Here is a 15799-nt window from a genome sequence, read left to right as displayed (position 1 = left end):
AGTCTGCCCCAACCTGCTGATAGGTGCTTTTGTGTTTCACTTCCACATGGGGGAAAATGTTTTGATTAAAAGGTCGTTACTATTTTGCCCGTCACAATAGTTTTGTAGTGGAGGGGTTTGCTGCTGTGTTGATGGATGGGCGGCCGCTCCCTGCCTCCAGTGAGTGGTTGAATGAGAGAGGAGTTGTCATCACCGACCGCCGACACTGTAGCCCAAAGAGGGAGGAAGGAGGGGTGTAGGTTTGCTGCGTGCTATGAAGGAAGTGATCTAGAGCAAGTGACGTGTTGAAAATGACCAGGAAAGGCCTTGCGAGAGTGAGACGTGACCATGCGTGTGATGGAACAGCAGTCGTGGCCCACCTCACACTCCAGTCCCAGAAGGATGCGACTCTGTATTGTTACGTAAAGGAAAGAGCAGGTGCTATTGTGGAGCACATAAAGCGTCTCCGCACGTCGGAACAGTCCTGCTGGCCTGAGTCTGTGGTGAAACGCTCTGCTTGCGCCAGGGTCCCCGGACATGGTGAGAGCTTATGGAGTGTTCAGTAACGGGGCGATTATTGCGCACGTCAGAGGATGACGGTGGTCCAGAAGTCTAAAGAGCACAGTCAAAATAAAGGTTGCACCTCTCTGAAAACATGAAGATGACGTTTAGTCACAGATCAGGGCTGATCCTCTTTCCACTGACATCAGACCTGTTGATCCCCGGGAAGTCAGATGATTTTACAGGGGATTTTTTAAAATGTTATCTTTCAAGACATAATGGGACCAATAAAAGGCACAGGCCTTTGTTTACTGGAGTCGCATTGTACTCCTGGTTTAACTGGGATATTCATTGTAGAGGTGATTATTCCGTCATCTGAATTAAATACAAGATTTTCTGTAATGAAGCAGTGACTCTGAACAGCAGGAGTAGAATAGATCTAGGTCAGGTGTCACTCATATGTATCCTCCTCGTAGTCCAATGAGTGGCTGTGACGCATCAATGCATCGCCTTTAATGTCATTCATTTCCTCAGCTGGGATTGTGCGATTACATTTTATACATGGCTGGACTCATGATTTCAGGCTGGTGTGGGAATGTCTCAGTGTGTCAGCCCTACTGGGATGACCAGGTTCAACTATACAGTTGAAACCCTTAATTGTCCAACGCTGTGAATGTGAGTGTAGTTGTGTCTCTATGGGACATGTGCAGGCACCCAACCACTCACCCCATATGTTCACAGCCAGCATCGTGTTCCAGCCCGCATGAAAATGAATGAATGATCGGTCCGACTACAGGGTGATATTTCTTTCTGCTATAAATTGCATAAATATAATTATGGATCTGCATAAGCATGTGCTGTCTATGGCCTACAGATCAATATCTTAAAACTGTGTGTGCAGATAAGGTGTACAGCATTTTGCAAATCATTTTGAGCACTAATACGAGAAATTAATATCCTTTAAAATGTACTTTAAAAACAAGACAGGACGCTCATCAGTTTCTTTTTCATTAATTGTGCGTTAAATCCAGCTTTATTGTTCTTCGGTTCCACGGAATCGAGCCAGCGATGCTATAAGGGTCTCACACTGCCTCCTATTGGTGAATGCTACAAAGTGTCAAGGGAGTACGCTCCAGGTTGATGGAATGCAGGTGTTTGTAAAATAAAAAACATAATCCTTTAATACAGACATATAGTTAGGGAGGTGGACAATTTATTTTGCAGGACGATCCGCTGCTGGTGTGGAGTAGGCAAAACATCCATTGTACAAAATAAAATCCGTTATTATAAAAAAAAAATAAATTATTATTATTATTATTATTATTATTATTATTATTATTATTATTATTATTATTATTATTATTATTATTATTATTATTATTGTTATTATTATTATTATTAATAATAATAACAATAAACGGATGGACAAAAATCGTCAAGTTTATTGAAATTATCTAATGTAATTTGAGGTAACTGTAATTTTATACTGAATAAAACGTTTGTTCGCTAGGTGTGTTGCCATAATAATATGCTATTTAATATGAGGTAAATCACAATACCAGTTGGCAACTGGTATTGCATGATATTGTGTCCTCTACCGCTCCCTTTTTGCAATGGTCAGTACCTGAAGTGGTACCTTTTATGGTACCTTTGGTATTGACCAATGCAGTTTGAATATATTTGTTGGATTGATTGATGCGATGTACATTTCACGAGGTGCTGGTAGTTTTTTAAGTGTTCCAAAGAACCACAGTCCTTCATATTTTACCTCGTCCTAAAGTGTATTTATAAGTGTCAAAAATTAAGTTTATATCCACTGCAGTTATTTTAATAAGAAGTGAAGCATCAACAGATCTTCTGCCGTTCCAGCAGTGTGGTTAATCGCTCTCCGATAACATCGATCCAGGAGCCCAGGAATACTAGCGGATCCCTGAAATGAAGCCAGAGTAGCTGGAGTATGGCTCTCTCCAAAGGTTTGAGATGCTGTCAAAGGGTGTTCTCTTGGATACCTGTTCTCATCATCACGTCCGTGGTCCTTTGGTCGTACTACGCCTATGTGTTCCAGTTATGTCTGTGTAAGTAGAAAGTACTGTGATTTTGTCTGGGAAAGTAGTAGTCGCGATCGTTTGCCGCACAACATAGACGGAATGTAGCTAGCTCGGCAGCCGGAAGTGTCCAGGGGAGGCTCGTTTATTCTATGGCATCAGTGTTAAATTTCCAAAACTGTCTCCCTGTCTTGTTTATTGAAAGCATAATTTAGAGAGCTGGGCAACGACTTGTCTTTTCGGGTGATAGCGTTAGCTCGTTCCTGGTGTTTTTGTTGTGATCAGTCAAACCAGTTCAACCAGATAACCTCAATGTTGCGATTCATGTCGTCTCGTGATTGTTTTTCAGTCACGCTCACCAACACCGTGGAAAAAGGTTCGATCACGTCTATTCTACAATTCGTTCACGTGTGTAAACGTGTTCCATGAGTGATTTCCGTCTTTGGTTTCAGTGGCTTATCTGCTGGTGTTTCACATTTGCTTCGTGATGTTTTCCTGGACGTACTGGAAGTCCATCTTCACTCCTCCCGCTACTCCCTGCAAAAAAGTAGGTAGAATGTGACGTGTGAAAGATATACATAACTGAAGCATGTCATTCACGACTTTGATTTCCCCTTTAACCACATTCAGTGTGTGCCTAAATGTAAAACTTATAAAAAAGAAAACGCATTGTAACTGATGGGAACTGAATTGCCTCAGTTTCTTTTTGTTAGTGTTAAAGTGTGTTATCATTTAATGTTGGTATTAAATGGGTCTTTCTTTTTTAAGTTCCAGCTGTCCTACTCAGACAAGCAGAGATACGAGATGGAGGAGAGACCAGATGCTCAGAAACAAATCCTGGTTGAAATCGCAAAGAAACTTCCTATCTTCACCCGTGCACAGTCTGGAGGTATCGTGCTCCTTGTATCATTCTAAAACAGTTGCAACAATGGACAAATGCCACTGTTCAACTGATTAAAGTAGAACAATGCATCCATATTGTTCAAGTACATAACTGCCCAGTTTCCTTGTAGAAAGATCACATCTCCCCCTCTTGTTATTATGTTGTTATCAAGTTCGCTTTCGGCCCCGCACGGCGTCCATGTCAGGAATAATCAGCCAAGGCATCTCTTTCATTAGTGCTGATTGCAGAGACTGTGTTTGACTCAGCAGGAAGTAAGCGAAGGGTAAACTTAGCTCAAATGTCGCTCATTCAACTGGCCATCTTTTTATCTCCAGCTATCAGGTTCTGTGACCGCTGCCAGGTGCTGAAGCCTGACCGCTGCCACCACTGCTCTGTCTGTGAAACGTAAGTCACTCCCTCCTCCTAAGTCCTCGTACTTTCAGCCTGTCAATGAGGCCGCAGCAGAACGGTGGACGCTTCTCTGTGTCCTGGTCCTGTTCCTGTTGGTGTTGTTAGGTTTAATTACAGTTGTACGAGAGTGAACAGGTTAAGGATAACTTCACAGTAAATCTATGTTGCCAGGGCCAAATCGTATTCCTGGAGATGTGCTTATAGGCTCTGTTGAAGAGCGAGAATCACCTGAGATGGCAGATCGACAAATATTGGTGGTCATGTTTCAATCCAGCAATAGATTCCTACCAAGACTTTAAACTAACTCCTGCCGAAGATAAACATAGAAGAAGAGGGAATTTTTCTGACCACAAGCAAGAACCTCACTCTGACAAAAAGAAGTATAAATGTGACTGACTTACCGAAGAAATGAAATATCGATGCAACGTTTGTTGTCGATTCAACAAAATGTATCAGACACACAGACTTCCAGACTACTTGAAAGCAGACACTTCAAAGATCAGGAACAACTGAACATAGCACACAACACGGTGTAAAGGAAATGGCAAATGACCAAAAAAAGGGCATGTATTAAAGGACATTACACAGACAAAAATGTAGAAACATCTTGAGAAAAGCAGCACTAAAAAAGAAAATAAACATATAGTGTTGCCTACAACAACATAGAACCTCTGTTCTGGAAACATAAGGAAACACAGGAATGAGGGCCAGAAAAATGTTTATCTTTCTTGAATGTGATTGATGCATATGTCAATGGAAGTTCAACAAATGAGATTGAAATAAACATTTAATTTAATTTCTTTGCTCTTATCACCAATTTTAAATGTACAACGTCTTTTAATTGCAGGTGTGTTTTGAAGATGGACCACCACTGTCCTTGGTAAGGTGCTCCCGAAACATCATTTCTGCTTTTCTGAATTGTAGTTATTGTTTTATTACTGATATATTTTTTATTTCAACTTTAGGGTAAACAACTGTGTTGGGTTTTCCAACTACAAGTTTTTCCTGCTTTTCCTCTCCTACTCCATGGTATACTGCGTTTTCATCGCAGCCACAGTCTTTCAGTATTTCCTCAAATTCTGGGTGGTAAGTGCTAATTTATCAGCTAATTTATGTCTGAAGTCATGAGCCTTGACTGCATTTTTGACAGTTTGGTAGTTTATAACACAATTTAATGCCTGTAAAGAGCCAGATTTGAATGCCATCATGTCATGACTGAATTCAGACTTGTCTCACTGTCTGATTAAAATTCCAAAGATGTCAATTGATATATGATAAATTTGTATCACAACATATTCAATGACGCATACTTTCACGTGGTAATTTTTTTCTCTGGTTTCTCTCTCCTGTTTCTCTCCAACCCCCACAGGGTGACCTGCAAAATGGGCCCGCAAAGTTTCATGTCCTCTTCCTCATGTTTGTTGCGCTCATGTTCTTTGTCAGTCTCATGTTCCTCTTCGGCTACCACTGCTGGTTGGTGGCCAAAAACAGATCCACTTTAGGTACTAATTTACTAATGTGCTCCAGGAAAAAACTATAATGATTTTGTTTCTTTTCTTTCCGTTCTCATGATTCATTTTCCTTCCAGAGGCTTTTTCAGCACCGGTTTTCATCAGTGGACCAGATAAAAGTGGATTTGATGTTGGCATCCGTAAAAACCTTCAGCAGGTTTTTGGCGAAGATCGAAGGCTTTGGTTAATTCCAGTCTGCACAAGGTGAGTTGTAAAGGAGAGTCCAAATGTTTTTATAGCAAAGTGAAACAACCGGTACTAAAATGTGTTTTTCTCTTGGGTTGGTTTGATTAACTGAAGCAAAACCATGACACCAAATTCCACTAAGTATTGTTGACATAGTGTACTATATTCTTGACACTTCTTACCCAAATGAGGATGGCTATGTACTGATCATTTTTCTGCTATTGCGAGTAATGTGCTGGGAATTGAAGAGGAGCCTGATAAAATCATGTCACCTTTATTCTGTCAGTCATTGTTCAGATTTATTTATAACCCTGCTTCCTCGCAACACTGTTTTTGTGTCCTCTGCATGTCAGTCAAGGGAACGGACACTATTTCCCTCTGAAGAACCGCAGTGAGTACCAGAACCCCCTGTTGGCTAACCGGGAAATGTGGGAGGAGTCTGACGACGGTTCGGAGGAAGGAAGCTTCGGTGAGTTATTTGCGCATGGATTTAGTCATGCCGTTAGAATGAGCTAATCCTCATGCTAATATTTGTACCAGCCAAAAAGATTAGAACAACAACATCATTGTTCTTACCAGGCACCAGTAGAGGATACCCATGGTTACTCGTAATACTACCACTACAGGGGCATATGACTACATAAATGACTTCGACTACGACAGCTCTTGCGTCAGCTGCTACTACTGCCATTACTTCATGTATTATTGATACAATGCCTGCAGCAGCAACACCACCACTACGGTGACGCAGCACGCTCTACTTTAACACTCTTTTCCTTGCATGATTTGGCACTCTGCGTCAGCTTTTCTGGATTTTATCTTTTGTCTTAAAAATCCAGTATATTTTCCATCTGAACACTTATTCCCACGTTTGTGGACCACCACCATTATCAACAGCTCTTGGAGACATTTCAACAATAGTTGTTATCCAAAGGTGACCTTATCTTGCTGATGATGTCTTTGCACTCTTTCTTGACGTGTGGTTTTCAAGCTGACTGTCCTCACGATCTTCGTGTGAAACTCCTGTCCGTATAAAGCTTTCCAGATCCCAGTGCCCTAAAGTCTGACATTAAAATAACTGCAGATGGTATAAAATAACAGCACATGTCCTATTAAAACAACCATTTATTATTTCCCTGGTGTGTTTATTTAGCTTTTACTTGTTTTGTTTTGACAAAGGTTGTTGGTACAAATGCTTCGGCCTTGGTTTCCTTAATCCGCATCAGCTGACTTTTATGATTCCTAACAAAGAGAGCACGTTAGTCACATTACATGCTGCTGGAATATAGTCACTAAACTCTGTGGACTGTGTGGAAATAAATGAGTGTTGACGATGAGAATAGAAGCTGTGTGTCTAAATCGTTTGTCCTCACACAAACAGTTAAGATTTAATACGGTACACATACAGAAGAGGTATTTTTCAGTTGGCTGTAAAAGAGAAATCCTAAATTGGGTTTTGCTGCGATACTGAGCACTGACGATTCAGAAAAGTAAACAAGCTCTGCTATAAAAGCTACGGTGACAACATCCAGGAACACCACTGCAAAACCGCTCCAACTGCTGCTACTGCTAGTCCTGCACTCCCTGCTACTGTATATATTATTACTACTATTAGAACTGCGCATGCTGCTTCTAACCCTGGTCAATAACACTCACTACTGTCACGTTTATTACCACTACTCCTTCTCATATAACTATGGTTCCACTTTACTGAATACAATTTCAAATTTTTACGTAATGACTGCTGCTTTGGTTACTTCTATTCAAATAACTGCAATACCACTTATACTGCTGATTCTAGTCTTATTGACAATGTCACTATTTTAACTGTTGCCACCATTTTGTTGAACTAGTACTTGTAGTATTGGTTTCTTGGTCCATTTGGTGACAGAGTCTACTGCCATCAGTGTGTGTATGTACATATGACTTATGTAATGTCAATCGACTATTATTATTATTATTAATAATAATGTAGTATTATTAAACAATGTGTTGCTACTACTTATGATACTAATTCAACTACTCTGTTACTTAACTTTTGCTTGTATTAATAATACACCTGACTCTTGAAATAGCATCTAGTACTTGCATTTTAAGTTCTACTGCTGCTACTGCTACTTTCGCTTTATATATTACTACAAACCTTCAACATCTAACCAAAACAAGACTAGCACTGCATCTACAGTATACACTAATAAAAGTGTTGCCGATACTTCTGTTGTCAGCGGCGTACTGCTCTAGTACTGCTCTTACTTCTTGTAAAACATGCTGATATTCTTTTATTTTTGATGACTGTGGTCGCTGCTTATTGTTTTTACTCCCACCTGTTTTAATGCTTACGAGACAAACAGACAAAACACTCTGCCTCCCCCTGGCGGTCATGTGTTGTTAACCAAGACATTCTTTTCTCCTCTTCTCAGACGAGGACGGAGAGCCGTCTGTCACGGTGGTTGTTGAGGAGTGAGCTCCCAGAGCAAAGACAATGCTGCTGCAGTGGAAACCGATACATATCACACACTGTGCATTCCAAACAGCATCTGAAGTCAGGAACGTTACCAAGTTTCAGCAGTCAGTCCTGCAAAAAGGCTGACGCAGACCCAGATGGACAACCAGCAGTGTCACCAGAGAGAGAGCTGTATGTATCACCTTTGTTGAATGGTTGAGCAAAAATACTCAATATCACTGTTTACTTTCTGCCTCAGAGCCTCAACTTTGTGTGTGCTCCTATCGTTCCATGGATAATAAATGAACCTGATTTTTATTCTTATTTGCAACGCGAGTGCACCTAGTTTAACCTGCGCCTTACATTTCTGTATCACTGTGTTCAGTTAAATGTGTTTTCTACACATTGATTCTCTTTAATTGTATGAACAATTTTGGTTTGCTGTTAGTTGAGTGTAATTGACCAAGCAGCCATCACTCATATTTAACCATATACAGGGTTTATCTCCGACAGTCTTGGTCAAAGGTTTAGGAGCAAGGTTTGGAATCCTTGTCTCAATTCACATCAACATTTAATAGAGATGTTTGAAATATGTGTTTGTTTCCTATGGGGTCACTCGGCTGATCCCAGTTACTTGGGCGAGAGTCTGGACAGGTCAGCGGGTCAAAAGACAGCTTACTGTATACAGATAGTCATCGGTTAACCCCTGTATGTTTTTGGACTGTGGGAGGAAACTGGAGTGCCTGGAAAAGAGTGGCACAAGCACATAGAGAGCGTACAAACACCACACAAAAAGGACTCCTCACCTCACGTTATCGCAGATTAAGGGGCTACATTTAGATTTTGTTTTAAACCAGTAAATTATGAAGTCATAGTGGAACCAACATACACCAATGCTGCATGCATGTAGATTATTTGTGCACTTTGGCCAAGGCTGTCATACGAATGCAGTACTAACGGATCAACAGCAATAGCAAATCAATGGGTTTCTGATAAGGACTACTGAAGGGTGTCTTCCCCTTCTTTTTAAACAGCTGTGTTTGTCTGACTCTCCTCCACAGGATGGGTGGGGTCTTTGTGTTTCTGCAAAGTGACGTCATTTTTTTTGAAGCTGTGTTTGTGTACTCGTTTTTTTTTCTACTTATATTTGGTACAGGCTTTGGTTTGTGGACAATAGTGGGCTCGTGTATCACAAACATGGTGTTCTGTGTGGATGGAAGAAACCGTTTTTTTTAACTAGGTATCAGAAGCATGTAAAAAAAAAAGGATGTTTTATGTCTTGTGTCTATTTATTGATAAAGAGTGTCTGTGTGTGATGAGTTTAGTGAGTCAGACCCTGAACACTAGGACCGTATGTTCGCCATAACATTACGGCAAATTTGACCTCAGCGTTGTCTCACTGATTTAAAAAGCACATTGAAATTGGTTGCTGTTCTTGTCATCCAATAAATACTTCATGTCTGCTTACAAACCTTTATTGATCCATCAATGAAGCATGCAAATAAAACCTTGCCACATGTCAGAATGGTTTTGTTTCAAGCCTTCACAGCAAAAATGAGATCAAAATAAATAAACATTTTGTATCCATAAAGGATGATCATTTGTAGCCTTAGGCACAATAACACATTACATATATTGATTAAAAACAGGTGAAGCTCCTCAGGCTGATTTCAGTCGGTGCCAAAGTACCTCTGCCCGAAATGTGTAGGAGCCACTGAATGGACTTCTGTGGTCAGGATTGTGATGTCTGGGAACTCTTGGATGATTGATTTGGCCCCTGAGAGGAAACAAGTCTTGAAAAAAAACTCCAATATTCACCAGTTCAACCAAGTAAAGCATAACTGTGTTGTCTAGTAAGCCATTCACACTACTTCCTGCTGAGCTTTATAAGCCGTTTCAGTGAAATACTGGGTGAGATGTGATCAGACTGAGAAAGCAATGTTACCATGAGGTGTGGAGAAGAGGCTGAGGAGGATGATGTGTCTTGGCTGGACTCCATGCTCGATCAGAACCCGGACCGCCTCGATCACTGTGTTCCCTGTACCTGCAAACACACAGCAGAAAACCTACATCGCAACACGTTTAAGCACTAAAAGCCCACGTGTCGCCTCATTATAATGACATGGACCTTCAACCTCGCGTGGCCTCCAAAAACAGGAGGACGCTGGAAAAGGGAGATTCTATTTTTGTTGGCTCTCATTATGCTTTTCAGCAGCTTGGTAGCCATCTTCCCGGCAGAGCGTAATTTCCCCCACGAGAGCCATAATTATCAGAACAGTGGGAATGAGCCGGTGTGCTGTGGAAATGTGGACTCGCAGTCCTGAAGGTCAACTTGAGACAGATCTCTCAAAATGAATGAATACCAGATTTGGAAAAAAAAAAGGTTCATCTCGTGACATTTCCCAGCTTTGGACTGAGATCATCGCTGGATAAGGAGACTTACTGAGGATGGGGTACATGAGCAGCACTTTCCTTCTGTAAACATCTGGGGGGAACTTGGCGTAGTAGACCTTGGCTTTCTGTGTCTCCTCGTCACTCTGGATGAGGATTTTCCCGATGCGGATAGATCGGCAGCAGTCCCGGAGACCCTGCTCCATGGCCTCGCCTGCCAGATTCAACATGTGGAGTGTAACAAGTAAGCCGAACACAACAAGCTTATATGCAACTCACCGCTCCGCATGATGCTAACACCGCAGTTCCCTCTCTCAAACTTCACACCTTCATACTTGTAACCTGATGAGAAGATTGAATTTAAAATGTCATTGAAGGCTGCCACCAGGTTTGAATCCTTTTACCCGTGGGTGTGGTGACTGTGCATTCTGAGTAGGGCAGCTGATTCAAGCCCTCTTCAACGACTAGACGGATCTGGAAAGCAACATATGAATTTGTTTTTCAGCAGCCTTTCTTGAATCCAAGCGCAGGAACTTACCAGTCGGTCTGCACAGAACACAAAGTCTCCCCTGCTGGTCGTCCTGAAAATAGAAATAATTGCTCGGGGTTTTTCTAAGGCTTTTTCTATGGCACCATAGTTATTGTACATAATCTGGAATTTGAGCTGCAGTTTACCCCTCCCCCCTGCTGTGCATAAATAAGCTCCACAATCCTGTCAATCGTTTACTGCATTTCACAACACCCCACAAACATAACTGTCACTTTAGAAATTGCTTCCGAGTCCAAACTAGAGCAACTGGATGTGGTGCTTTCTTTGGCTAGAGAGGATGACAGAGGCTGGGTGGTTGCTGCCACCGTGGTAGGATACACAGCCGAGAACCTGACTCACATCATAGTCAGTGTCCTTAAGAAAAACTCATTTATGATCCTGCCCTTTTTTCAACCTCGACCCCCGCCTCTTCAACTGTGCTATCCCTTACTACTTTATTAAAAAGCATGCATGAAGTACATTACTATTATACATGATGAGGCTCTCACTTGTCTCTGATAATGGTCTGCAGCTCTCGGATCTGGTCATTTAGAGGCAGCAACTTCAACTGAGGTCCCAGCGGGTCCAGGGTCATGGGCTGAGGGCAGACGTCAACTGGCCCCGGGCTGGACAGCACCGTCGGTATGCTGTTATTGTTAGCAAACCGGACCTGCTTTACAGGATATTCCTGCCCGTTGTTGACAGTGTTCATCTGCTGGGTGTGGGACGGCATCTTGGCTCTGAAGCAGCAGAAGTTGTGGACGATAACAAGTGCGACCCCCCCGACGACAAAGACTTAGCGGCAGCACAACGTGTTTAGCCTCCTCCGCTCGACTTCAGCGGAGATAAGTCTCCGAACGCTCTCGCCGAGCCACTAATCAAGCCGATCGTATAGTGGCCAACAATCCCAACGATGCGTGGTGCGTGGACCAAACGCGGATCTGACTTAATCCACTCACAAAGCGTGTCTTCAAAAACCGAGCATTGCTAGCCGACAACTGACAGCGCGGACAGGATATGACGTCAGAGTCGGCGTGTTGACTAACCGCCTTCTCCCTCAGCCAACATGGCGCCGATGTTGTTGGCACCGCTGAAATGTGGCTTTCGCTTCCAAAAGAGGAAGGTAGCGCTTCTCCTGCGACACACTTGCTCATATCACGTCTGGGGTGGCCGCCTGGATGGAAACAGAAGTGGACCCAGACGCCAGACTGGATATCAGGTGAGGGAGCAATATGGAGAGCACCAAGGGCTTCAGTCAGAGCAAGGACAGGAGGAAAGAAAGACTTCATAACTTGAACTTTATGGGCGGCTACAACATGTTGCGTGGCTTTTCAGAACGTCACAAAGCCCAGGTGTCATAGTGTTTTTGTGAATGAACTGTCGCGTAAATATCTCTTGGCGAACTGACCAACTGTGAGTTCGAGCATAACTTAAGGTTTAGCTCAACCACAGCATGTGTCACTCCTGCTTCATAACACATTATTGTTACTTTTTTATACATGTTTATGTGATTTAAATGTATGCTATATTATTTTATTGCCGAATCATTATCTAGTCTCGTGAACGCGAAGCATGCTATCATGTACACGGCAGTAGTGAGTCACGCGGTTACAACAGCGTGCATTAGATAAGAGGGTTCGTTCCACCCGGAGGACAGGGTTACTGATTATCCCCCTGACGTCAAAAACAAACACCAGGTACACATTTATTTTAATTAAATTAATTATTAAATAGAAATTAGTTCAAAGGTTGAGGCAGTTTTAAAGCTATTATTTCTAAAAACAACTTTGTCAAATTAAATGTCAAACTGATATATATATATATATATATATATATATATATATATATATATATATATATATATATATATATATATATATATATGTGTGTGTGTAAGAAAGCCACACCATCCAAAACAATATTACTGACTCTCCCACTACTGAGTACAACACTTGAGAGTGTTTTATATATATATATATATATATATATATATATATATATATATATATATATATACACTTCACAGAGTGTGTGTATGTATATACACACACACTCTGTTGTACTCAGTAGTAGTACTCAGTATACATATATATATATATATATATATATATATATATATATATATATATACCTGTATACCTTGCGAGGTGTTCTGCTTGGCACTAACCTGGACGCCTCAAGACATCTATTCTCCTGAAGGTGGTTCATGTCCTTCACTTTCTGCTAATCGACAGCGCATTAGTGGTTTGCGGAGGGTGGAGCTTGAAGGCTGAATAAGAAGGTGAAGAAGCCTGGCTCTGTGTGGAGGAGGTGATGGATAAGAGCAGCAGATACAAAAGGGAGCGTCATGAACAGCCCCTTGTATCCTCTCAACAGTGAACTGTGTCGGATGGAGAGCTCTTACAGTCGCATCATAAACTCATCTTTATACCAGTGGCTGCAAGACTCTCCAACAGTTCGACGTGATGGCCAACTATGGGCGCTTCACCTTCGCAAACTTGACAACTGTTATACTTCTGTTGCCATCATTTTTTCCCGCTCATCTCCTATAATTGGGGAAAATCAGCAAAGGAGAAAACACATTTATTTTATTAATTTTGTGCATTTTCTAATTTGTCTTTGGAGATTTAATTACATGGGTTTCAAGACTGTACAAGGCTTCATCAAAGAACCAAGGTTAAAATAGAAATCTGTTGTCAATTATTTTTTGATTGTCTTGATTTGATGTCTTGAATCAAAAACAAATCTTTAAAATGATTTGATTTTGACTTTTTCTTGGAATTTTGAAAACTCTATTCTTTCTTCCTGTGGACACACCATTTTTTTAGCTACTGTAGTGTTATTTTATCACAAAGCTTTTTTTCTCCTGGCTGTGCCTAGAAAAAAACAAATTGGTTTTTGGTTCATCAAGAACCGAATGGCAAAAATAAACAAAAGTCCAAGTGTGAGATCATTTGCAGCTTTTAGACTTGTGCACCAACTTGTTTGCACCGTCGTTATGTTTCAGTTTCACTTTTGTCAATGAAAGTTGGCTTACACACTGTTGGTTACAGTAGTTCTTGTCTCAGTGCTGCACCATGCATTCAGAATTACCTTTTTTTTCTATATTATGTTTTTAATTAGACTTTAGCATTTATTCATCCTACATTGTAAAACATATTGCGTGATTCATTCATATAAATATAAAGTGTATATCTGTGCCCATTTATGTGCCATAATAAGAACTTAAAATTGTATTCAGGAGTTTCAATATCCTGTTTATATTGTGTCACTTGAGTGTGGTGGCAGCAAAGAGGTATAAAGAGGTCTGTGATGGGCCATGTTAACATCGCAACACACCACACACATAAGTTTCTGTCCCAGCACCAATTGAGAAGCTCAGCTTCCTCGTCACAAATCCTGTTAACACCCCGCCTCAATAATCTTCATATGTGTTCAGTGCTGTATCACTGGGCTTTGATTTGAAGCCAACAGTCACTAAAAGTGATCTTTGGTCTCCATCCATTGTGTGCATTCTTATGTCCCAATATTGTTTTTTTTGTTTTTTTTTGTCTCTTTACATCTGTATTTTCTTGGTATTCTGCATATACATATGGTTGTTTAGTGCTTTCCCTTTTGCACATATTAAAATGCAGATTGGTGTTTTTTCAGAAGTACATATAGCATATTATAGCCTACATTCGATGTGTAATATGAAAGTGTATTATGGTTTATTAACCTATGTGCAGGTGTCATGTCACTGATAATTGCTTCTTTTTACTGTCACTTACCTCTGGCTTTAGGTGTATCAGATAAGGAAATGCTGCTGTGCAGATCTACAGTGATGTATAACACTCATGTCTTTATTTGTGCTTCAGCTGAACTCCTCTCCGCACATCAGAACAGTCACATGGCATGCAAACAAGAGTCGGAATATTTTGGAAGCTGTCAAAGTAAGAAAGCCAGTCTGACTTTTCCTCATGATTCCCTGAGGGATGAGATGGTTTTCTGTGCTCTTCTGTTTCTGCAGCACGTGCAGCTCACAGACAAACGAACATGTTGGCACGGACATGCCGGTGGACGCCTCAATGCAGACCCCAAAAATGTTGTAAGTTTTATTCTTTCAGTCTAATATGCTTAGGGATAGTTGACTGCCACTTTATGAATAAATGTTTGTGTTGACTTGTATGGTGTGTCTCAGCTAACTTCAAAACCTCCACTGTCTTACAAGTTCACATGCTTGGTATTTCCCTCTTGAATTTGATTACTAGCAGCTGCTTGGGGCAATTTCTCCCTAATCTGGTGCTACACTGTCACATGTCGCCATCATATTGGGTGAATTAGAACAATTACTCTGTACGCTGGGCCCTGTGGAAAGTCCCTGTGGCAGGTGTTTGGTGAAGTGAAGGTAAACAGCCATGTTGGCACCAGCGGGTCCGAAACCTCAGCTGGGATGACAGCCCAACTACCTCGTGGGACGTGTAGTGTCAGGCAGAATCTCCAAGTCCACCTGGAGATTCTGCTGTCGCGGCTGCTCCCTGGTTCCTCTAGAGAGCTCGACTGACATATGATGTTCAATATTTCTTCTTCGAGTACCTCCTCTCCTCATTGTGATAGTCAGACTAAATTGTAAAATGCAAGTCTATTGCCAGATTTTATCCAGTTGATTTAATAACAAGCAATTTTCCAATTGACCTATGTTTTTTAAATCATTTTTTTGTCCAGTTGAAGGAGGTTCGTTCTTCCGAAATCCTGTCTGCCATGGTGTCTTACGTGTGGCCAAAGGACAGACCAGACCTAAGGGCCCGTGTTGCCATCTCTCTGGGTCTGCTTGCTGGAGCAAAGGTAAAGACAAAATATGTGTTTTTCACTCGACCAAGTTTTTTAGGTTTTTAGTGTTTGAAATCTTATGAAAGCTAAAAAAACAGATTATTGCCCTCA

The 15799-nt window shown here is 41.2% G+C and overlaps 3 protein-coding genes and 1 long non-coding RNA gene across 5 annotated transcripts in view; 2 read left to right on the top strand and 2 right to left on the bottom strand.

The window, feature by feature from the left end:
* Positions 1-1479: 1479 nt before the first annotated feature.
* Positions 1480-4326, bottom strand: LOC128767019 (uncharacterized). The gene is made up of 2 exons (XR_008416071.1): positions 4221-4326; positions 1480-3908 (listed from the first exon to the last, which is right to left on the bottom strand). It is a non-coding gene; the product is annotated as an uncharacterized LOC128767019 (long non-coding RNA).
* zdhhc15b (zinc finger DHHC-type palmitoyltransferase 15b) lies at positions 2398-9422 on the top strand. Its single transcript, XM_053878694.1, has 11 exons — positions 2398-2555; positions 2875-2901; positions 2978-3072; positions 3294-3414; positions 3744-3813; positions 4667-4699; positions 4785-4905; positions 5189-5321; positions 5408-5534; positions 5870-5985; positions 7937-9422. Exons 1-11 carry the CDS (start codon positions 2438-2440, stop codon positions 7978-7980), a joined length of 1005 nt encoding a protein of 334 aa, XP_053734669.1. The 5' UTR covers positions 2398-2437; the 3' UTR covers positions 7981-9422.
* On the bottom strand, positions 9421-12122 carry uprt (uracil phosphoribosyltransferase (FUR1) homolog (S. cerevisiae)). Its single transcript, XM_053878695.1, has 7 exons — positions 11389-12122; positions 10889-10931; positions 10755-10824; positions 10630-10692; positions 10403-10564; positions 9905-10003; positions 9421-9736 (listed from the first exon to the last, which is right to left on the bottom strand). The coding sequence occupies exons 1-7, from the start codon at positions 11610-11612 to the stop codon at positions 9630-9632; spliced, it is 768 nt and encodes a 255-aa protein (XP_053734670.1). The 5' UTR covers positions 11613-12122; the 3' UTR covers positions 9421-9629.
* Positions 11594-15799, top strand: part of abcb7 (ATP-binding cassette, sub-family B (MDR/TAP), member 7) — a 22376-nt gene continuing 18170 nt past the window's right edge. For both annotated transcript variants that reach the window (XR_008416070.1, XM_053878691.1), the window contains exons 1-4: positions 11594-12098; positions 14737-14811; positions 14889-14966; positions 15584-15703. Coding sequence is in view for 1 of the 2 variants with exons in the window: in XM_053878691.1 (XP_053734666.1) it covers positions 11946-12098; positions 14737-14811; positions 14889-14966; positions 15584-15703 (426 nt within the window). In the remaining variant the exon portion in view is untranslated. The remainder of the gene's footprint in view (positions 12099-14736; positions 14812-14888; positions 14967-15583; positions 15704-15799) is intronic.

This window comes from Synchiropus splendidus, chromosome 11 (genome assembly GCF_027744825.2).
Source record: "Synchiropus splendidus isolate RoL2022-P1 chromosome 11, RoL_Sspl_1.0, whole genome shotgun sequence".
Classification (NCBI taxonomy): Eukaryota; Metazoa; Chordata; class Actinopteri; order Syngnathiformes; family Callionymidae; genus Synchiropus; species Synchiropus splendidus.
The sequence above is the reverse complement of the archived record's forward strand: the minus strand, read 5'-3'. Positions and strand labels throughout refer to the sequence as shown.